Here is a 25,376-nt window from a genome sequence, read left to right on the forward strand (position 1 = left end):
GTGGCTGTGTATCAAAGGTAAAAAAAAATTATATAAATACTGTTCAGTTTCTAGCCAAAACCGATCGTTTCGTGTCTTTGGACATCAATGTATCGTCACGAGCCGCAGGGTGTAATTTGGATTTGTCTGTGCATGTTTTTTTTTTACTTTTAAAGGTCTGGTGCCCATCCACTGCCATTATATGGCTGGCAGACTGTACCGGTTTGAGTTAAAAATCTTTGTTTGTGTTCTGCTGAAGAAAAAAAAGTCACCTACATCTCGGATGACCTGCGGGTAAGCAGATAAACATCAAATTTTCATTTTTGGGTGAACTATCCCTTTAATGACATAATTTTCATTTTTAGGTGAACTATCACTTTAAGAACAGCCCGGACCAGCCCGGTTGAGGAACGAGTCGTTTGGACTAGACTAGAGCGTTTTGAAAGATTCATTCAAAAAGATTCGAATCATTCGGAATGATTTGTTCATGAATCTCACTCACATCGCTAGCTGAGGAGGCATCTAGAGCGGCTGTGTCAGTCGAAAGGAAACATCTTCAGGGATTCTTGAGGAGCTCACGAAAAAGCTAGCGACATCCGTCCCTTCATCTGGAAGAAAGATGCCTGAATTATTTGCGTTTTATCGGATGTAGATCAGTGTTCACGGACTGATGCGGCCATGGCAAGTCTCGGTGTCAGCTTTATCGAAACACGCCTGCAACATCTAAAGGATATAAAGTGAAAGAATAATCATAATTGAGTAAGTTTATCTGATCTCGGCAGACTTCATCTGTGCGCATGCGAGATAACAGTTCTGCGCTCTGGATATGCTGATGTGAACTGATACAGGCTGAATGTCTGTTCAAGATAATGTGATTTCGTCTTTCCATAGACATTTTTCTCTGACATTATCATCGGCAAGTCTGAAACGGGGACTAATTTGTGCCATTCGGGTTGTAAAGTGTTTTTAAACGGCACGTTTGATGGTTAATGAACGGATATCTTCATCCACAATCAGCTGACCACCTCTGAATTCATTGCATTAGAAGAGATATCCTGGAGTTTTCCTTTATTTGCTTAAACAGAAGCTTATTCGGAACCCAGATTCATTCTTGTCTTAAAGGAGCCTATAAGGAGTGTGGTTAAAGAGTAACGGGATCTTGGAGATGTCAGGCCGGCCTAGGACCACCTCATTTGCGGAGAGCTGCAAGCCAGTGCCGCAGCCTTCAGCCTTTGGCAACATGAAAGTCAGCAGTAAGTACCAACATCTACTCTATATCTCATATTGAAGGCTATCTCAGCCAAACAGCATAAACATACAAGAAATTCATAATCGGTTATGATTAGGATGGATGTGTATAATGTACAGTTTGTGAGCATCTGCCATGTAATCTTGCCCCTAATGTAATGCTGCCTGAATCTCAAGGGATGGGTCAGGTCCTGTCTCTTATTATCAGATCAGCTCAATGGAAATACATTTGCTGCATTGTGCACTAAGGAAGCACCCTGCTTAGGCATCATTGCACAGCTCAGTAGTTTATACCAGGGAGGTTGCAGTGGCCAGAGCTTTTTTTTTTTTTTTTTTTTTAGCTGAGATAATGACTGCGTTAACATGCATAAGGAGTGTCAGATAATAATCAGAAGTTGTCATATAAGCATCATGTAAACACAACACCATGAATCAGGGTTGTTATAGTTATTATATAGTAAACAAAATTGTTTACTATTATTAACAACAAAAACAAACCTATTATATATATATATATATATATATATATATATATATATATATATATATATATATATATATATATGGATATGACTAAAACACAGCAAAATGACTAAATCTTTAAAATAAAATAAAAACAGGAAAATACAAAAATAAAAACAAAATTAAATAAAAACTACAATAATATTAATAAAAAAATACAAAAATACAATAATGTCTAACTGATCCTAAAATAACACTGACTTAATTACTATAACCAGATTAAACCAATATTACCATAACCAGATTAAACCAAAATAAAAAAATGAGAAGACGTATTCTCATTTGCGTTTAGTTTAATTTGATGTACTAAAATAACTAAAACTTAAAAATAAAAATGAATAAAAAAACTATATAGACATATTAAAAAACAAATAAAAATGACAAAACACAGGAAAATTACTAAAACCTTTAGTAAAATAAAATGGAAACAAAATTTAAAATATGAATAAAAACTACAATAACATTATTAAAAACTACAATAATACAATAATATCTCATTGATTCTAAAATAACACTGACTTGATTACCATAACCAGATTAAACTAAAAGGATGAAATAAGACTTAAAATAAGATTTTAATTCAGCTAGTGGCCAAAGTTACATTTTACATTTGCGTTGTTTGACTTGATGTACTAAAATAACTAAAACCTAAAAATAAAATGACAAAAACACAGCAAAATTACAAAATCTTTAATTAAAATAAAATGAAAATAAAATATACAAATAAAAACAAATTTAAAATATGAATTAAAACTACAATAATATTAATGAAAACAATAATGTTAATAAAAACTACAATAGTATCTCAATGATCCTAAAATAACAGACTTGATTACCATAACCAGATTAAACCAAAATAAAAAAATAAGAACATTTATTTTAATTCAGCTAGTTGCCAGTTATATTTCTTATTTGTGCTATTTATAGACATACAAAAAACAAATAAAAATGACAAAAGCACAGCAAAATTACTTAAACTTTAACTAAAATAAAATAAAAATAGAATATACAAATGAAAACAAATTTTAAATAGTAATAAAAACTAAATTAATAATACAAAAATATCTCAATGATCCTAAAATAACACTGACTTAATTACCATAACCAGATTAAACCAACATTTTGGGTTACAGAAGTCTGAAAAAGACAGCTGTCACATGATATATTATTAGGGTATTTATTCCAAATAAATGTGTTTATTTGACACAAATGTCTGATTAAGGAATACAGATTTATATATATATATATATATATATATATATATATATCATTAGATTAACACATTACATGATGACCATATTCTGATATTAATCAGAATATTGTTCACAAACAGAATATTGTCACGTATACATTGTGATATTAATCAGAACATTGCTGTGTACAAATAAAGCTGTCATTTAAAGAGACAGTTCACCAAAAATTTGTCTCAAACCTGTAAGAGTTTCTTTCTTCTGTTGAACAAAAAAGAATACATTTTGAAAAATGCTGGTAAAAAAAAACAGTTGATGGTAGCCTTTTGTGTTCAACGGAAGAAAGCAACTCATACAAGTTTGGAACAGCTTGAGGGTGAGTAAATAACACAATTCTATTTTTTTCTGTTTTTTGAACTGTGCCTTTAAGTTTAATCTGAGACCCTTTTAGCTTCAGACTCATTGTTCTACCAAGAAAGATGTTCTATGATGATCTCAGGGCTTGTTTTAGTGCTCAGAGATCCTTGAATAGGTATTGATTTATAAGCCATGAATGTCTTGAGGCACAGCTTACTACCTGATATCTCACGTACTCTCTAGCTGGATAATGTTTAGCTGCCTGAGCTGTAAAATTGTCCATTGCCCCTCTTTGAACCCATGCCCCATGGTTTGACTGACAGGCCTCTCTCCTGAGCCTTAGCTCAGCTGGATCACTCATTTCCTGCACTAATGATGTGTATCTCACCACTGTGCTCCTCAGGAAAGGAGGATCAGAGGGATGTGTGTGACTCACCTCTGACTCTGTTCCTCTTTTCCAAGTGTCCATACCTACAGTAGCTGTCGGTAGAGTCACAGGCATCTTAACAATAGGGGAGGATCTGCGGATTGCCACTTAAAGGAGAAGTTCACTTCCAACAAAAATGTACAGATAGTTTACTCACCCCCTTGTCATCCAAGATGTTCATGTCTTTCTTTCTTCAGTCGTAAAGAAATTATGTTTTTTGAGGAAAACATTTCAGGAATGTTCTCCATATAGTGGACTTCTATGGTGCCCATGAGTTTGAACTTCCAAAATGCAGTTTAAATGCAGCTATAAAGGGCTCTAAACAATCCCAGATGAGGAAGAAGGGTCTTATCTAGTGAAACAAAAATGTACAATTTATATACTTTTTAACCCCAAAACGCTTGTCTTGTCTAGCTCTGCGTAAACTCTGTGTATTCCAGTTAGGGTATGTTGAAAAACTCCTTTCTCGTTTTTTCCTCCAACTTCAAAATCGCCCTACATCGCTGTTGTACCTTTTTTTGTAAAAGGGTGTTTGACCCTCCTTGTGCATTCACTTTGTAAACACTGGGTCTGTACTTTTGCAGCGATGTAGGATGATTTTGAAGTTGGAGGAGAAAATAAGATGGGAGTTTTTAGACATTCCCTAACTGTATTGAACTGGAATACATAGAGTTCACACAGAGCTAGACAAGACGAGCATTTGAGGTTAAAAAGTATATAAATTGTACATTTTTTTTTAGAAAATAACTGATCATTTCGCTAGATAAGACCCTTCTTCCTCGGCTGGGATCATTCAGAGCCCTTCAAAGCTGCATTGAAACTGCTTTTTGGAAGTTCAAACTTGTGGGCACCATAGAAGTCCACTATATGGAAAACAATCCTGAAATGTTTTCCTCAAAAGACATAATTTCTTTACGACTAAAGAAAGAAAGACTATCTTGGATGACAAGGGGGTGAGTAAATTTTCTGTACATTTTTGTTCTGGAAGTGAACTTCTCCTTTAACACATCCATGTCTGTGTAATGGTGTTTGACCATAATGGAAACTCAGTGTTTCATTAGATTATTTTCTATTGGGATTGGATTTGGAGGGTTTAAAAGCAGCTATGTGCAGCTTGTATGTTTCCTCAAACACTATGTACGACAATGCAATTGTGAAAAAATAGAATAGAATAGAATTATTATTATTATTAGTTCTCTAAAAACAGCAAATCAGCATATTAGAATGATTTCCGAAGGATCATGTGACACTGAAGACTGGAGTAATGATGCTGAAAATTTAGCTTTGCATCTCAGTAATTGCATTTAAAAATATATTCAAATAGAAATTAGTCATTGTATATTATAATATATGTATATATATCTGATCAGCTGACAGCCAATGATTCCCAGCATCAGCCGTAGCAGCTGACTCATCTTGCTGCCATAGCAACACCCAGGCCTGAGGCAGCATGACTTCCTCCACAGGGTGTGTCCTAAAGAGGGGCTACACCTGAACATGTGACGTGCTCATTACCGTCACACGCCAAATAGTCTCGTGTCTAGACATGCTTAACAGAAAACAGCGGCAGGCCTCTCTTCATAGCTGTGAAATTACATTTCATAGCTCGTATTAGAGATAATACCATGAACCTGTCCAAGCAAATTAGGGATTTAAACCTGTTTAGAGCTATTATAGACCTCCTTAGGGTAGGTGTCTGTTTAATAGGTATGAAACGAGCCTGTGAGGGACAGAAGTTGTTCAGTGGGTCAACGGTACTGGTTTGTTGATCATTAATGTATTGGTTACAATAAAAATACACTACCAGTCAAAAGATTTTAAACAGTAAGATTTTTAATGTTTTAAAGTCTCTTCTGCTCACTAAGTCTGCATTTATTTGATCAAAAGTACAGCAAAAACAGTAAAATACTGTTTTCTATTTGAATATATTTTAAAATCGAATGTATTCCTGTGAGTTAAACCTGAATTTTTTTGCATCATCAGTCACATGATCCTTCAGAAATCATTCTAATATTCTGATTTGCCGCTCAAATTTGTATTATTATTATTATTATGTTAAAATCAGCTGAGTATATTTTTTTCAGGTTTCTTTGATGAATAGAAGGTTTAGAAGAACAGCATTTATCTGAAATAAACTGAAGGAAAGGAAAGGGGGTGAGTGAGGCCAAGTATGGTAACCCATACAAGGAATTTGTGCTCTGCATTTAACCCATCCAAGTGCACACACACAGTAGTGAGCACACACACACCGTGAACACACACCCGGAGCAGTGGGCAGCCATTGCTGCGGCGCCCGGGGAGCAGTTGGGGGATCGGTGCCTTGCTCAAGGGACTCACCTCAGTCGTGGTATTGAGGGTGGAGAGAGTGCTGTACATTCACTCCCCCCACCTACAATCCCTGCCGGACCTGAGACTCGAACCTGCAACCTTTGGGTTACAAGTCCGAATCTCTAACCATTAGGCCACGGCTGCCCCTAGAATAGAAATAGAAATCATTATAAATGTCATTAACATCACGTTTGGTCAATTTAAAGCATCCTTGCTAAATAAAAGTATTCATTTCTAAAATTTCTTACCCCAAAAAACAGCAAATCAGCTGATACAAATCTGAAGGATCATGTGACACTGAAGACTGGAGTAATGATCACAGAAATAAATAACATTTTAAAATATATTCAAATAGAAAGCAGTTATTTTAAATAGTAAACATATTTCACAATATTACTGCTTTTGCTGTATTTTGGATCCAATAAATGCAGGCTTGGTGAGCAGAAGAGACTTCGTTAAAACATTAAAAACATCTTACTGTTCAAAAACATTTGACTGGTAGTGTGAACAAAAAATGTTCAGTGGACAAAAAGCTGAAAGTATAATATCTTAGTACCATATTGGTAGCTATCAGTCGGGACATACTAGCAGATATTGGATATTTAACTGTGCTTTTTACCTGTTTTTACATTACGATTACCTTTGCTGTCATCTAATGCTCACAAAGTTAATCTTCATAAAAATATACAGTATCATTCAAATGAATAGAGTTGGTAGGATGTTTTTGAATGAAGTGTTTCATGCTCATAAAGGCCACATTTATTTGATCACAAATACAGTAAAACATCAATATTGTGAAGTATTATTACAATTTAAAATGACTGTTTTCTATTTGAATATATTATGAAATGTAATTTATTTCTGTGATGCAAAGCTGAATTTTCAGCATTAGCGTCACATGATCCTTCAGAAATGGTGATGTTTAGGAAATATTATCAATGTTGAAAACACTTGTCCTGCTTAATATGTTTGTAGAAACTGTAATACTTTTTGTTGAACAGAAAGTCTGGAAAGACAGCATTTGTGTGAAATATAAATTTTAAGATTGTAAGTTCACTGTCATTTAATCAATTACATTTGTTTATTTAATGCATTTATTTTATAAATGTATAATCTTACTGACCCCAAACCTTTGAATCATAGTGTAAAATATATTAAAAAAAATGTTATTTAATCTTTAGTAAATCTTAAAATGAATATCCATACTGCACATTATAATGCTGTAACATAAAAATATAATTATTGGCTAATTGGTATCATGCCTGTTTTCATACGTGTCAAGTTAATTATGACATTTATTGTCATTATATAAAAACAAATACGCAAGAATGTTGGCGTTTAAATTCTGCTAATCATTAGATATTCATAATCAGTTCATGTTTATTTACACCCGTTTTATTTTCCTCTGTTCTCAACATAGCGGATGGTGAGGGATAATCGTTTTGTATGTGAGATAATGTGATTAATGCTGTAGTCGTAATGATGAAGAGTCTCTTAGAGCGGAGAAGATTAAGTTAAGCTGCGTCTTATATTAAATGCCTCGGTTTATCTGAATTGCTAAATGACTAGTCGGTTCGCGAGCGGGATGGTGTCAGAAGAGCAGGATGGGAAGATGATCTGGGTAAGTAATGGCCCGTGACTCAATTAAAATTCCATGCTGCGTAAGTTTGGGAGCCGAGATCTTTATTAGCTCATCGTGTGATTGTGTGCACACTCACGCCCTCTGACTCATCACATTTCCCCGTGCTGAACGTGCACTCTGTCTGCACTTTACTCCACGGCTCACCTGACCTGCCACACACACACACACACACACACACACACACACACACACACATGCTTATACTATTTCATTAAAGTGCCTTAGATTGCCTGCAAACATGCAGCACGTGTGTTGATTGTGTTTACTGCAATAATGCAGTTTTCTAAATGATTTTCTCATACATCTTTTCTTTCAAGCACCAAATTGGATGTTTCTAAAGCTTTTCATGAGAAAATAGACTGATTTTTGATTTATGATTATTACCTGAGCCAGTTGTTAACTTGAGATCCGGATCGGTACAATTCGATTTATGAACGAATCATTTAACCTAGTTCCTCATCTGATTCACAAAACAAGCTGAACGATTGGTTTATGAATCTATTTACAAGTTCAGCTCACTTACTTGATCCATTCGCACCGGTACTTCCCAGATCTATTTTGTCACGGCTGTAAAAACAGAGAATCTTACATGACTCATTTAGAAAGCAAACACAACAAACAACTAATTATTCCCTTTATTATTAAAGATTATTTTTGTAACACTAATGAATTAATGACTTGGATGATTTGTGAGTGAATCATGATACTGTCAATGTTTTGACGCCTGTATGGTAAATCTGATATTTCCTTCCTTGTGCTTTCATTCTGTAGGGAGTGTCTTTAAAAGAAAGTAAAGAATAGATTCCTAGTCGCTTACCTTCACATCGTGTGTGCATATATATATATATATATATATATATATATATATATATATATATATATATATATATTATTCAAACACCAGATATAATTTTAGATATTTTTTATTAGTGGGTGCAGAACACTATGGTTTATTTTTGTAAGTGAGGATAGCAAAATATGTAAACCGTTAGATATTATATCCAAAAAGTCTTCATACAGTGGACCACCAGTAAAATTGATAAAAATTTGGGACCAAAAATTTGATTTGACACTTTGACCTGACCTTGATTTGTTACATACCTTTCTATCAAAGTTATCTGACATTATCGAGATGAATTTGTATGAATTTGTTTTATTTATTTATTTATTTTGGACCCAGTGGTTAAATTAAATATTTGGGCAGTTTTATTTTATAAACTACTGTTAAAAACATTACTATATTTATTGCTTAAAATGAATTCAAAATAGGTTGGAAATGAAAAATCAGACACTTAATTACTAGAGGCATCAGTAATAATCAAAAGGTGAACAATACTTAATAAGCAATTTAATAATAAATGTTTATTATTTATTGGCTGTGTTTACTGCAATAATGCATTTTTTAAATGATTTTCTCGTACAGCTCTTCTGTCAAGCATCAAAAAGGGTGTTTCTAAAGCTGTACATTAGCTTTGCATGAGGAAAAGACTGATTTAAGTCATAATTACCTGAGTGAGTTGTTAACTTGAGATTCGATTCGATTTATGAACAAATCATTCTTTTGACCTAGTTCCTCATCTGATTCAGAAAACAAGCTGAACGATTCATTTATGAATCTAAGTTCAGCTTACTCACTTGATGATCTATTCGCAGTGGTTCTTTTGTAAAAACAGAGAATCTTACATGACTCATTTAGAAAGCAAACACAAAACCAACAACTAATTATTCCCTTTATTATTAAAGGTTATTTTTGTAACACTAATTAATTAATGACTTAGATGATTTGTGAGTGAATCATGATACTGTCAATGTTTTGACGCCTGTATGGTAAATCTGATATTTCCTTCCTTGTGCTTTCATTCTGTAGGGAGTGCCTTTAAAAGAAAGTAAAGAATAGATTCCTAGTTTATTACCTTCATATTGTGTGTGTGTGTTATATATAATTTTTTTACTAGTGGGTGCAGGACAGTTTATTTTGGTAAGTGAGGATAGCAAAATTCACATTATTAGTGTTTTTACTGTATTTTTCATCAAATAGAATCTTCTTTTAAAAAACATAAAAAAAATCTTGCCAAGAAATTTTGAAGGTTCACTAATGTTATTTCCTAGTGAACATTAAAGGGGTAGTTCACTCAAAAATGAAAATTCAGTCATTAATTACTCACCCTCATGTCGTTCCAAACCCGTAAGATCTTCGTTCATCTTCAGAACACAAATTAAAATATTTTGGATGAAATCTGAGAACTTTCTGACTCTGAATAGACAGCAACACAACTACCACATTCAAGGCCCAGAAAGGTTGTAAGGACATTGTTAAAATAGTTCATGTGACATCAGTGGTTCCACCGTAATTTTACGAAGCTACGAGAATACTTTTTGTGTGCAAAGAAAACTAAAAATAGCGACTTTTTCAACAGTTCTTCTTCCCTGCATCTTTATATTAAATGTATATCTACTTTATAAATGAGGACAGCGCCCATTCTGTCCTCATATTTCTCATTTTCATGTTGTCATTTTTTAACTCAAAAATGAGCTTAGGTGGATGAATGATACACCCAGGATCATACACTAATGAGCATAGTAACACCCAGAGCTCATGTGACCATGTAAAACAGGCCATTGAATTTTACAAAGGAATATTCATGGTACACTGTACTTTCTCTCTGTCTATAGGAGATAAAGATGGCAGTAAAGTGACAACAGTGGCCGCGACCCCCGGTCAGGGTCCCGACCGACCTCAGGAGGTCAGCTACACGGACACAAAGGTCATCGGGAATGGCTCGTTCGGGGTCGTATATCAAGCGAAGCTTTGTGACACCGGTGAGCTGGTGGCCATAAAGAAGGTGCTGCAGGATAAAAGGTTTAAGGTGAGAATTTGTTTATCGGTGGTTTTGTGTTAGGGATGCACCGAAATGAAAATTCTTGGCCGAAGCCGAACAAAACTACACACTGGGCCAAAGGCTGAAGGCAGATTACCGAACACGTTTTTTTTTTTCGCGTTTTCCCCCATGTATTTTGCTCATTTTTTTCACCGTTGCATAAATTAAATAGCCAATATTTGCTTTTTTACAGTTTTGTCTTGCTTACAAAACAGCAATTTAAATTTTTTTATTTAACACTGAACATTTTTAACATTCTAGTAGACATTATAGCCTACCAACAAAGCACAATATACAAAGTTAGTAAAATAACATTCTTTGGCCATTTTTAAGACCTCCTTCTTGAATCAGGCATGTGTTTTTAATGTACAAATAAATGCAGCCTTGCTAAGCAAAGGAGAATGTAATAATACATGTATTGTGTTACTCACTCACTTTTACATGTTGTTTGAACATTAATGTGTGTTGGCAGTTTGTGTACAAAACCACTCTACAATGATAAAAATCCACCCAGTGGTATTTTTTAATCTTTAAAAGTAATATCCCCTTTTTAAAATCAGGTCATTTTCAGCTTCTTGTCGGTGTGATGACACACAGACAGAGGCCACTCCCACGATACTTAATTGACATAAGCCCTCACTGAGCTGAAACAGTCCGACTCCGATCGCCATAGTGTCGACTCAGGTGCAGTGGAAGACAAGAATGTCTCAGATTGAGTGATTGAGGTGTTCTGTTGTTGGATGTAATAATGAACATAGCAGTAGTCATTTACTCCCGACATCTGAGCCACTGAAGACACTTTTGTTTTTGAAAGGAAAGCGCTGATCCCGATCTACATATGCGTCTATGTTCACCCACAGCAGAAGTGAGTATATAATGGTTTTTTATGCAATGTGCTTGTTGGCTAGTTTCGCCGATAAATGCGGCTAGGGCTGCAACTAACGATTATTTTAATAATCGATTAATCTGTCGATTATTTTTTTGATTAATCGATGAATCGGATAAATAAAAAAAAACAAGGGATTTACAACCCTTTATTCAAAAACAGAACTAAAATCTTTAGAAAGTGCACGAACATGTTGCTCCTTGAACTGTTATAATAATAATAATAAAATAAAAATGGACTAACACAAAAAACATACACATGTATGCTTTACATCTGCCAAATATATATACTAAATAAACTAAAATTACTATCCGTCATAACAGCGGATTGCTGTGGTGTACATGCTGCATTTCCCATCAAGAAGCCTCTCAAATTAAATTCCTCAGTGCGCATTAAAAAAGTCATGTGACTTTGCACGCTGGAACGGGATAACTTGACTAACTTTCTGCTATTATTCTGCCATGGCGGTGTTTAGTGTCCTGTCATCAGCAGCGACCAGCTGGAAGAGTTCCGCATTCAAATGCACGCAAAACTGGCCTCAAAGCCCCAGCAAAAGTAATTACCATGAATGAGTCAAGGCAAAAATTAAGAAAATATTCAAATTACTTATTAATAAACTAGTATTTTCTGATTCAGTGTTGCAAAGATGAAATTGACGATCCTGCCATCTGCTCATTAATGCCTAATGCATTTTTATGGATTAGCTAATGAAAGAGTTTTGTTTTCGATTTTAATTATTTCGTTTTATAGTAAAATAATAATTTAAAGCTTTCTATAGATATTGTGTTTGTGAGGCAATTACCTGGGTTTCGGTTAATTATTGTGAAGCGCTCCTGTTTAAAGCCAAAGATATCAAGCGTATTCTGTTTGTTTTCTTTAAGAGCACATTTTGTTGATACTGTTAGTACACACAAACTAAGCTAGACCCTTTACAGTTCCGGCCCGGGTGGTAAATTACTCTTACCTTTATGAGCAAAAAAGAAATTCCACATTGCACTGGCGTCTCCATGTCCTGCAAAGCGCGCTTCTGTCCGCACAAACTTTGGAATTATCTTGATTGAATGATTAAACTAATATTGTGATATGTTTTAAGTTTTTTATATCAATGGATTTTAATTTAAATCGCGATGAATTAAGCAGGCTTTTGATCTGTCTGCCGCTGTTTGCTAGGTATAACTTTAACAAACAAAAAGTGTTCCAAATATATCTCTAAATTAACTTTATAAACTAAAGGAACGAAAATAAATGTAATCACTGAAGTGTAGGCTATATATAAAAAAAACAACGTGCCACCGTCACAGCCCTATTCAAAACTGAGACGATTTCACCTCAGCAGAGCTCCTCTTTCTCCTTACGGTTGTGGTATGTTTTCGACACATTATACAGACAGACAGTGTTACAAAAACTATAGAAGTAGTTTTCTCCATCTCCACTATCCAACGACCCGTACAGCAGCTGTTTTGCGATCGAGCATTGGCTGCTGTGAAAGTACGCTAGCCAAAGTAGGCTTAAATATCAAACATGTTTGATATAAATCGGGGCAGCATATATATATAATGTAGAAACGGTGCTTTATGCTCAAATGTTCCAGTTTTGCGCATAAGTTAAATTCGCATTTTTGGATGGAAACACAGCTTATGAGGTGCCGAACTCTGCTGGCATCAGTGCGGGAGAGAGACCGAATGTGTCCACTCCGCTCTGCGCTCAATTTTTTTTTTTATATATATAATAACAACCAAATGTCTCTGCGTCGCGCGACACAACGAATCGATTATGAAATTCGTTGCCAACGCTTTTAGTAATCGATTTTTATCGATTTTATCGATTCGTTGTTGCAGCCCTAAACACGGCTAAATGCGGCTAAAGTAAACATGACGACTCATAATCCCACAGCAGAGAGGGGCGGGGTGAGCAGAGCTCATTTGCATTTAAAGGACTATGCAATAAAATGAGTTGATATTTTGCAGAGCTGATTTTGACAAGGTATAAGGGTGTTTTTTTACGGTACTATTGAGAATTTTTAGCCAAAGTATATTAAAGACTTTTCATTAAAGGTGCAGTGTGTAGATTTTTGCGGCATCTAGCGGTAAGGCTATGAATTGCAACCAACGGTTTAGTCCACCGCTCACCCCTCCCTTTACAGAAGCTACGGTAGCCGCGCAGGATTAAGATGTCGGCGTTTTAGACAGCAAAGAATAATGAGGTTTCTTTTAAAATGTAAATTAGGGAATTATATTTACTCAATCATTCTATAAAAGATGTTATTGTGAATACTACAGTTACTTGTTCATCATTGTGTCAGTGTTTTTCACAAAGAACAACAGTGATGAAACGCGATCTGTAGAGCAGTTTGTCCGTTCAGGGCTACTGTAGAAACATAACGGCGACTTCCATGTGAGGGGACCCGCGGTGTATGTAGATATAAACTGATAATTCTAAGGTAATAAAAACATAATGGTTCATTAAGTAAGGTATTTATACACCCCTGAAAACATAGTTATGTATATTATATTTCATTTCTGTCTAGAGATCATCTTAAATATTACACACTGCACCTTGAAGACCCTAAAGAATTATATGAACTTGTGGAAAATGGGCATCCGATGACCCCTTTAAAGAACAACAGTAAAATTACAGTACTGACATTTATGAATGTTGACTTTTATTTTGGCGGAAACCCGCAAGAAGACCTCAGTACTACTTTTTGCTGAAGCAGATTAATGAATGATTCTCATCATTTCAGCGAAGATTTCCCTTACGCTTTGGACTTTGAACCCTGGCTAAGGAGCTCATTCAGCGCTGTCCGAATAAACACAATTCATGCGTATATTAGACAAAATAACGTTCTGTAGTTTATTCACCAATGGTTGAAGGCCATTTCGCGATTTCAGTCATCATACAGTAACCAGCAACAACCAGCCCTTTCTCTTCTCATCGAAGACATGCAATGCGAAACTAAACAGTCTCTCGTTGTCGGTGCTTGTAGTGATTTTTGCGTCTTTCTCTGACAGTTTTGAATGCTTCCACACTGCCGTCATGTTTGCTGCATTAGTGCGCACCTCTATTTGATCGTGTCATTGTTCTGTATAATTTATTCTGCCTGTTCGCTTATTTCGGTTGCCGAACATTCGGTGCATCCCTATTTTGTGTATACCCAGGTAGCATTATATTGATGTCATTTCTCATGATTCTTCCTCCTTTCTCTGCCTATGATTTTTTTGTCTCAGAATCGAGAGTTGCAGATCATGAGGAAGTTGGACCACTGTAACATTGTCCGTCTGCGCTATTTCTTCTACTCTAGTGGAGATAAAGTGAGTGCCACTTTTCTTTCCTCTGTTTTTTTTTTCTCTGAGCAGCATCATGTGCCCTATAGACCAGAAACATGCAGTCCAGCAGTTTCCAGCAAATGCTCTGGGTCATGGGATATGTATTCTTGTGGTGCAACCTGAAGTGAATAGCAGTCTGATGTCTAACTTTTTAATGAGCTGTGCTTACGAGGGACTGCAGCAGAGCCCTGCAGGTAGTTTGGCTCTTGCACAAGTTACACTCTGGACACCAGCAAACTCATACCTAAAAACACTTGACTGGAAGGTCATACTCTATTTGGTGTCTTTTCAATAAATAACAGATATAAGAATGTTTATTTTACATAATGAATTAAACCTCTTTTGGATGATTTTCATTGCTATATTACATTAAATTTTTTTTTAAAATGTTATTTTATGATACTGTGATTTTTTTTATAGTAAGTATTTGTGAGAAAATGTCCACAAAATGGCACAATAAACAAATCAATAAATAATAAATCAATCTTAATGATGCTGTAGTTGTCACACTTTACCAATTCTCACTATTAAGTAACTATTAATTATTATTATTATTATTATTATTATTTATTATTATTATTATATATTATTAATTAATAATAAATATAATGATGTTTTATATATATTTTTATATTTTTTATAAAGTTTTTTGTTTATGTATATATTTTTTAAAAAGTAAGATATCTTAACCAAAAAACTGAATCACGAACAAAAACTACATCATGAACAAATTTATGCATATAATGTAATTTTTTAAAATATTTTTTAAATATTTAATTTTGTAAAAAAATATTTGTATTAATATATATTTAATATTTTTCATTAAAAAGTACAAAACTAAATAAATTAATAAATAAATAAATCCTAATGGTGCTATAATTGTTTATGTAAAATATAAGCATTTTTTGTGAGATTCTCCATTAAATCATGAATGAATTTATGCATATAATTAGACTTTTTTTTAAAATATATTCTTGTATATTTTTTATAAAGTTTAAAAAAAAAATTTGTTTATTTTTAGAAATATACATATTTATATTTTTCATTAAAAAGTAAGATATCTTAACCAAAACGCTGAATGAATAAGTACATAAATGAATCAATACTAATAGTGCTATAATTGTTTATGCAAAATATAAAAAATTGTTTGCGAGATCCTCCTGTATGAATGAACTTATGCATATAATGTCATTTTTAAAATATTTTTTAATATTTTTGTATACTTTTATGAAGTTTACAAAAAATGTATTGTATATATATATATTTATTAAAAAGTAAATTACTAAAAAAAAAACTGAATGAATGAATAAATAAATACTAATGTGCCATAATTGTTTATGCAGAAAATAAACAGTTTTTACTTTCTTTTTTTCTTTTTTTTTTCTCCAGTACATCATGAATGAATTTATGCATAAAATGACATTTTAAAACTATATATTTTTAATATTTTTTATTTTTGCAAATATTTTTGTGTATTTTTATCAATATACATATTTATATTTTTCATTGAAAAGTAAGATATCTTAGACAAAAAACTGAATGAATAAATAAATACTAATGGTGCTATAATTGTTTGTGCAAAATATAAACAGTTTTTTTTTTTTGGTGAGATTCTCCAGCACATCATAAACAAATTGAATCAAATATACTTTCCTGTCCCAGAAGGGAACAATCACAAAATGTTTTCATTTTTCTTCAAATCATTACATAAATAGATCTATTAATAATATGCACAAGCATACAGTACATACACTAGAAGACATCTGCCATCCAAACAGGGTGGTATTTTTGTTGTGATTTACAGCTCTGACTGCTCATACCCTCCAGCGCTGACCTGTGGATGGGATCTCTGGTAATCCTTTGATAGCCCCGGGGGCGAAACCTGTCACAGCAGTGGCCTGTGACAGCTCAGTAGGAAACTTTTGATTGATGGGAAGATAAACTGTTAGACCAGCCCTATTTTTACTGTATGACAAGCTCTGGCTCCTGTGCAGCCAGCCAAAGGAGCAATGTGTGTGTGTAGACAGTTCACCGAGTTCAGGTCTAGGGGAGTTCAGACTTCACTTTTAATGGATAATCTGCACACAGATCACACAAATAGGATCGGAGTCTTGTCAGGATCCTATAACGAGAATGCTATAGCATTACATAGCTGAGAGTAGGTTTTTTACAGAGTAAAGTTTTAACTTTACAAGCAGCAGACATCCAAAATCAACCACTTTTTTCTTTTTCAGAAAGAAGAACACAGTTCCACAATGTAACCTAACTCTAACCACGTTCATACATGCATAGTTCATGTCAAAGGTAGTCCACTTCAACCAAGAGGGCCACATTCATATATAAATATAGATTGCAGCTCATACTTTGGCTGTGGTTTGGAAAATGATTGCTTGTGAAACCTGAGAGAATTTTTCTGAGCAAAGAGGGTCTGTTTCATCCACATACTCTTTTGTTTTCCTTTACGTTTTGGATTGAGTGAATTCGATTGAAGTGTCACATCAGTCAGAAGAGCAATCAAGGACCTTTCCGTGACTAAAGCAGTGGTTAACAGTACAAATATTTATATTTCTCTGTGCTGGCTTGGGCCAGACGTTAAGATTTGCAATATTAGTCCCTCAGAAATGTAATAAATACATATTTTAATATATATTTTATGTGTTTATATCTCTATAAATACACTAACTTTCAAAAGTTTGGGTAGCTAAGATGTTTAATAAGATGTTTTTAAAAAAGTCTCTTATATTCACCAAGACACACTAAAAAAGTAATATTATGAAATATGATTACAATTTAAGAATTTTCTATTTTAATATTTGTTAAAATGTAATTTATATTCCTGTGATGCAAAGCTGAATTTTCAGCGTCATTACACTGTAAAAAAAAATTATGGAGTCAACTTAAAATAATTAGTTACCCTGCTGCATTAAAATTTTAAGTTCAGTCAACTTGAAATGTTAAGTTGTACTAAGTGACAACTTATGGCGCTTTTCCACTACACAGTACCAGCTCGCCTCAGCTCACCTCGGCTCGGCTCGACTCGGCTCTGTTTGGTTTTCCACTGTGTAAAAGTTGTACCTGTACCGGCTTCCAGGTACTTTTTTTCGTACCACCTCCGGCGAGGTTCCAAGCGAGCTGAGGCGAGCTAAGGCGATACTAAATGTGACGTGAAAACACAGCAGACTGCTGATTGGTCAGAGAGAATCGTCACTATTCACTGCGTCATCATTGCACGCGCCAGCAATAGTATCCAGAATAACCCCACCATTTTTAAAAAGTTTGGCCAGAGATTGCGTGACATATCCAATCCATTACATATTATGGCAACTCGGAAGAATACGCCGTGGTCAAACGAGGATGTGCAGACAGCGGGTGTGTGTCGCGTAGATGATTACGTCACGGCAGTTTCCTGCAGCGTCGCTATGACAAACCAGGTACTATTGTAGAGGTACAGGTACAACTTTTACACAGTGGAAAACCAAACAGAGCCGAGTCGTGTCGAGCCGAGCCGAGGCGAGCTGGTACTGTGTAGTGGAAAAGCGCCATTAGATATTTGAGTTGACTTAACAAAAAAATTGGGCAAGTTACCCTGCTGCCTTAAAATTTTAAGTTTAGTCAGCTCAAAAAGTTTAGTCAACTTGAAATGTTAAGTTGTACTAAGAGACAACTTAGATAATTTGAGTTGACGCAACAAAATTTTTTTTGTTAAAAATTTAAGTTGAATCAACTCAAATATCTAAGTTGTCACTTAGTACAACTTAACATTTTAAGTTGATTAAACTTTTTTTTTTGAGTGGACTGAGCCTAAAATTATAAGTCAGCCAAATGTTAAGTTGTACTAAGAGACAACTTAGATAATTTGAGTTGACGCAACAAAATTTTTTTTGTTAAAAATTTAAGTTGAATCAACTCAAATATCTAAGTTGTCACTTAGTACAACTTAACATTTTAAGTTGATTAAACTTTTTTTTTTGAGTGGACTGAGCCTAAAATTATAAGTCAGCCAGGTAACAAATTATTTTAAGTTGACTCAACAAATAGTTTTTTACAGTGCACTCAAGGCTTCTGGAGTAATTTATAAGATGACCAGATTTTTTATTTCAACCACAGTAATCAATATATCACAAAAATTCAAATGCTTTTGTTTAACAGACATCTTAGTTTACTTATGTTGAACCCGAACCCAGGCCATCCTAACAGTGGAGCCATGTTAAGACTTGTTTATCCCTCTGCAAACCAATTCAGTTCACTAAATGTCAACCATCTAACCTAAAAATGCACGTACACACTGATGCACATACGAGAGGCTGCAGGGTGTAAGGTTACTCTTGAGTTATTCTTGCACACAACGGCAGGGCTTCTCTTTGTAACAAAGACAGAAAGGAAGACGCTGAGAAAGAGATCATGTGTGAGGGCTGCTTTGAAAGACATAAAAGAAAATAAACAGAAAGTAGGATGCTGTCAGTGAAGGCCAGTTGTGATGGATTGATTTGTCACTGTGGCCTGAAACATACTTTAAACTGGTGTTTTAATTCAGGACAAACATATTGGCTTGAAACACTCAAGCCTGGGTCGTATGACCTTTCATTTCAACAACAAAAACACACAACTATTTGGGGTCAGTATATATTTATATCAGGGGCGTTTCCTTCTGAGGAGGCATGGGAGGTAGGATGAGAAAAAAATTTGTAGTACAAAAATACAACAATGCCAATATTACAAAATATAACATTAGAAAGTGTATAAATCACTTGTTTTTCTAAAGAAAATTGTTCAACAGTTTGTGTTTTAACAGACATTGAGTTTTAACAGACGTAATATGATTGGATATGACTTATGGTTATGTTTGACTGTGATTGGTTCATGCAATAAATCCCACCTCTTGTGTTCATACACGTTCTGCGTTCATGAATCAGTCTGAATGAACAATATAATTGCATTAATTAGAAGACTAATTTAAAAAAAGTAAACAACTCACACATTTAGATATTACGACGTTGATTTAGTGCCACGTTAAAAAATAAAAAATCTAAAATTATGAGATTAAAGTTGTAATATTTTGAGAATCAAGTTGAAGTATTTAGAGAAAAATGTTGAAATGTTTCGGGAATAAAGTCGAAATGTTTCGAGAATAAAGTCGAAATGTTTCGGGAATAAAGACGACATGTTTCGTGAATAAAGTAGAAATGTTTCGAGAATAAAGTGTAAATGTTTCGAGAATAAAGTGTAAATGTTTCGGGAATAAAGTGTAAATGTTTCAGGAATAAAGTCGTAATGTTTGGAGAATAAAGTCGAAATGTTTCGGGAATAAAGACGAAATTTTTCGTGAATAAAGTAGAAATGTTTCGAGAATAAAGACGAAATTTTTCGTGAATAAAGTAGAAATGTTTCGAGAATAAAGTGTAAATGTTTCGAGAATAAAGTGTAATGTTTCAGGAATAAAGTCGAAATGTTTCGGGAATAAAGACGAAATTTTTCGTGAATAAAGTAGAAATGTTTCGAGAATAAAGTGTAAATGTTTCAGGAATAAAGTCGTAATGTTTCGAGAATAAAGTCGTAATGTTTCGAGAATAAAGTCGTAATGTTTCGAGAATAAAGTAGAAATGTTTCGAGAATAAAATAGAAATGTTTCGAGAATAAAGTCGTAATGTTTCGAGAATAAAGTCGTAATGTTTCGAGAATAAAGTCGTAATGTTTCGAGAATAAAGTCGTAATGTTTCGAGAATAAAGTAGAAATGTTTCGAGAATAAAGTCGTAATGTTTCGAGAATAAAGTCGTAATGTTTCGAGAATAAAGTCGTAATGTTTCGAGAATAAAGTCGTAATGTTTCGAGAATAAAGTCGTAATGTTTCGAGAATAAAGTGTAAATGTTTCGAGAATAAAGTGTAAATGTTTCAGGAATAAAGTCGAAATGTTTCGGGAATAATGACGAAATTTTTCGTGAATAAAAGTAGAAATGTTTCGGGAATAAAGACGAAATTTTTCGTGAATAAAGTAGAAATGTTTCGAGAATAAAGTGTAAATGTTTCAGGAATAAAGTCGTAATGTTTCGAGAATAAAGTAGAAATGTTTCGAGAATAAAGTAGAAATGTTTCGAGAATAAAGTGTAAATGTTTCGGGAATAAAGTGTAAATGTTTCGAGAATAAAGTCGTAATGTTTCGAGAATAAAGTCGTAATGTTTCGAGAATAAAGTAGAAATGCTTCGAGAATAAAGTGTAAATGTTTCGGGAATAAAGTGTAAATGTTTCAAGAATAAAGTCGTAATGTTTCAAGAATAATGTCGAAATGCTTCGAGAATAAAGTCTAAATGTTTTGAAAATAAAGTCTCAATGTTTTGAGAATAAAGTCACAATGATTCTAGAAATTAATTAATAGATAAATTTAAAAAATTAACAACTTTTTATTGTTGCATCAAAATAAGACTTAAAATGATCTGTGGGAGTTTTTAGGGAGTTATTAGCTTTAAAGTAAATCTCCATGTCTGTGACCAATATTTACAGATCTTTGATGACTGATGATCTGACAAATTAAAAAATAGTTAAAGTTAACTATTAAAAAGAATAGCTGAATATAAGTACACAAATTAAATATATTGTTTAAAGGAACCGTATGTAGGATTGTGGCCAAAACTGGTACTGCAATCACTTTCAAAATACTGTAGAACGGTGTTTCCCCTCCCCCTCCCCCCTGACTCGAGGTTGCCAGCTAAGCTGCAGGAGTAGGCTGCTACAAGGAGCTTCCAATGGCAAGTGACGAGTCCTACACAGAAATTTGTTTTTCTTCTGTTAATTATGTTTATGCTTCACAAGAGATGTTTTGCGAAGTAATTATGTATCGCAAAAATTTACAGATGGCGATTAGCCAAATATTTCGTAAAGATGTACTGTAATACCACATTTCAGTCGGAACATAGATTGTTTTCATACCCTGCTAGTGGTGCGATATAAAGCTTTTTATGAACGCATTTAGCACGGCCGATCGTGGGAAATCCACTGTGTACGGAAGCAAAGTTAGCCAAACATAGATGAATCTTACCTGTCCAGGGGAAAATTACCAATGATGGCGTCTATCTTCAAATTCTTCTCCGTTTTCAGCCGTCTCCATCTTTCAAAGGCATATACAAATCCTTGTTTTATTTCCGACTTTGTCACGACGTATTTCGGATTCATAACGAGTAGAGTTGAGCCGGATACTCGGCTGAAACGAGTATCCGGCACGGATAAAGCACTTTTGCCGAGTACGAGTATCATACGAGTAATACGAGTCAATATCTGTGCTCGGATTGAATAAAAATTCTCATTGGGTAGTTTACTGTGTCTGCGTTCTGTGATAGACTAATCACAGCGTCCCTCCCCTACACACATACAGATTTAGGGGCCGTTCACATGTAGCGTCTTTTGCGTGCTCAAATTCGTTATTTTAAATGTAGGCTTGCGCGCGCATAATGGAAGCAAAACAAATCAACTTTTCTGAATGCAGCAAGCGCACCGAAGCTTGGAGCTAGAGCGCAGCTGATGGTTGCTTAGAAACGGCAGATGCTTCCGGAGCGCAAGCGCCCGAGCGCTTTGTTGATGATAAGGAAGAAAGCGGCGTGCCTAGCGTTTTCCACACGTTTTTAGGCGCGACATGTGAACGGTCCCGCTCTGCTCACACACACACAGAACACTGAGCAGAGAAGAGAACAGCGCGCTCTCTCCACTGATCTATAATAGAGTCATTATATAGATCAGTGGCTCTCTCTCGTTCTCTCCCTCAGTCACTCAGGTTTGCGGGTTTTTTCCGTTAACGTTTAGGGTTTCTTCAGCTTCAGGTTTGTTTTTTACTTTGATTGTTTGTAGTACTTACTTAACCAGTAGAGTTTTGGTAAACGCGGGGTTTGTTCAGACGTGGTGCTTGGTAAAAGCGACTCGCGTCTCTGCCTGTCGGAGAATTTTTTTTCTTTTTTAAACAGTCAATTGGCTCTGACCAGTTTTTTTTACTTCACTCACTGAGTGTCTGACACTTTCTTTTTTGTATTTCATAAATAAATAAAAAAATAAAAAAAGGAAGTAGTGGTATTACAAATTAGTTACACACACACACACACTCTCTCTCCCTCTCTCTGCCGTTCATCTGAGTTTTTTTTTTTAAACCTTCTGCTGGTTCGAAGTAGTGGTATAAAAAAAAACTATATTACAAATGAATAAGCTACACACACACACACACACACACACATACCTGGTGTGGAAAAAAAGAAGAACCAAATAAATAAATAAATAAAAAATCACACTGCTCAAGGTTAAAAAAAGAAAGTTATGTTGAAATGAAAACTCTTGTCCATTACATTTTACTTCATAATTGCAACCGCATGTGTTGTATTCATTGTTGCAAAACTTGTTCTGTATATGGTTCGTTTGTTATCATGATCAAAACCACTGATCTGAAGCTCAATGCTGATGCTGTCATGTAAATAGTTTTCTAATCAGCAATAAATATAACAATTTCTGATCAACCCATATCAATTGCATGCTTAAAATAACATACTGGTTAAAGCCCCGCCCATTTCAAGACAACATGACCAACTTCCAGGTTAAATCCCACTCACTTCCGGGTTAGGCCCCGCCCACTCCGAGTACAGATACAGATACAGATAATTCAATAGGGTTAACAGATACAGATACAGATACAGATAATGCTGTACTCGCTCATCCCTAATAACGAGGTCTTTTAGGTTTCGTAACGTTATACATGTTTTATCCGACACGTTCGTATAGCTAGCTGCAGCTCTAACAGAGATGGCAACCCGTCTCACGAAACTCTACTGACTTCGTGATTGGTAGATAGCTGGAGGGTGGAGCCTCAGACCAAAACACAAAACGACAACAATAACATCAGTTGAGGGCTGCAACTCTCACTTTTAAATGACAATATCCTGGCCGGACCACTGTTGTCAGTGATATAAGTATTTGAAATGAACATGATTTCTTAATGTCTAGTGACATGTTAGGGCCATTTTATAATTAACTGACATAAATTTCTTACATACGGTTCCTTTAAATTGTATTGTTACTGTCTTGAGTTATTATTTAGGAATAAATGTAAAATGCTTGATGAGATTTATACTTGGCTATTAATAGAATATTGATTACATTGTTAATGTAAATATATTAAATAGAATTGTTGTTTTCTTGTGTAAGTAATGTTTATTTAACCAATAATTTGATTTATAAAAACCCCACAACACATTACTTTAAAATGTAAAAAATAATACTATATATAAATGCTATTTTTTTTTACTTTATATCACAGTTTCACACAAATTAAGCCGCCATCACCGATTAATTATAATAAGAAATGTTTCTTCAACAGAAAATCAGCATTTTAGAATGATTTCTGAAGGATTGTATGACACTGAAGACTGGAGTAATGATGCTGAAAATTCAGCTTTTTATCACAGAAATAAATTACATTTCAAAACATATCAAAATAGAAAACAGTTATTTGAATTTGTAATAATATTTTGCAATATCCCTGTTTTTACTGTATTTTTACTGGATATATACTGTATGAAATTTGATAGGCCTATTTATTTGTCTTCACAATTATATGGTTAGTGTTTTTGCATTTAGTCCCACTAGTTAAGAAACACTATGTAAGTATAAGTATTGCTGCAATCTAATGGAAAGTCTAATGCCCTCTTGAGTAATGACATATGTTGGCACCCCATAGGACAGAAACACATGTTAACGTGATGATTTAGCATGTGTAGAGTATGTTTATGTCTTGTGAAGCTGGTGTCTTTGGCCGTCTCATTGACCGACAGCGAGAGCAGGGCTGTCCTCACCGGTTTAACCCTCCATTCCAGCACGGTGACATACTGTCTGACCATTGCGACTTCGTCCCGACGGCTCCCCTGGTGGCACAGAAACAGGATCAGTTCAGTTATGTAACCCTGTCCAGACCGAACTCTCACCCGTTTACATACCCATGGTGCGGTTGAATCAAAGTTCATGGATATTAGCTATCACGTCACCTTATAGTCAAGAACAGAAGCGCAATCTAGACACAGTAGTATGCATTTGTTTTACTGTGAATGTCTGTGTGAGTAATTGTATAAAAATATAAAATTAATTTAAATATTTTATGGATTTTTTATGCATGTTTATGTGACCCTGGACCACAAAACCACTCATAAGTCAAATTATTTTTATCATTTGCTAGTGTACAATATTTGGCTGAGATTCGAAAATCTGGAATCTGAGGGTTGAAAAAAAAATCTAAATATTGACAAAATCACTTTTAAAGTTTTCCAAATTAAGTTCTTGCAATGCATATTACTAATCAAAAATTAATTTTTGATATATTCATGGTAGGAAATTTACAACATATCTTCATGGAACATGATCTTTACTTCATATCGTAATGAATTTTGGCATAAAAGAAAAGTTGTAATTTTGACCTATACAATGTATTTTTGGATATTGCTTAAGACATGCTACGTCATTGTAGCATACTACCATTTAAAATGTTTATCCTTGCATATTTTGCACTGTTTCACAAACCTTTTAAAATATAGCAGGCATTATCTAGTATATACTGCACATTATACAATATA

General features: G+C 34.4%; 1 protein-coding gene across 1 annotated transcript in view; it reads left to right on the top strand.

Moving 5' to 3' along the window:
* The first annotated feature begins 408 nt into the window (after positions 1–408).
* The window catches only part of LOC141336832 (glycogen synthase kinase-3 beta-like), a 30,761-nt gene continuing 5,793 nt past the window's right edge, over positions 409–25,376 (top strand). The window contains exons 1-3 of the mRNA XM_073842561.1: positions 409–1,232; positions 10,367–10,560; positions 14,686–14,769. Of these exons, the coding sequence (XP_073698662.1) occupies positions 1,145–1,232; positions 10,367–10,560; positions 14,686–14,769 (366 nt within the window). The 5' untranslated portion in view covers positions 409–1,144. The remainder of the gene's footprint in view (positions 1,233–10,366; positions 10,561–14,685; positions 14,770–25,376) is intronic.

Source organism: Garra rufa, chromosome 6 (genome assembly GCF_049309525.1).
Source record: "Garra rufa chromosome 6, GarRuf1.0, whole genome shotgun sequence".
NCBI classification, from domain to species: domain Eukaryota; kingdom Metazoa; phylum Chordata; class Actinopteri; order Cypriniformes; family Cyprinidae; genus Garra; species Garra rufa.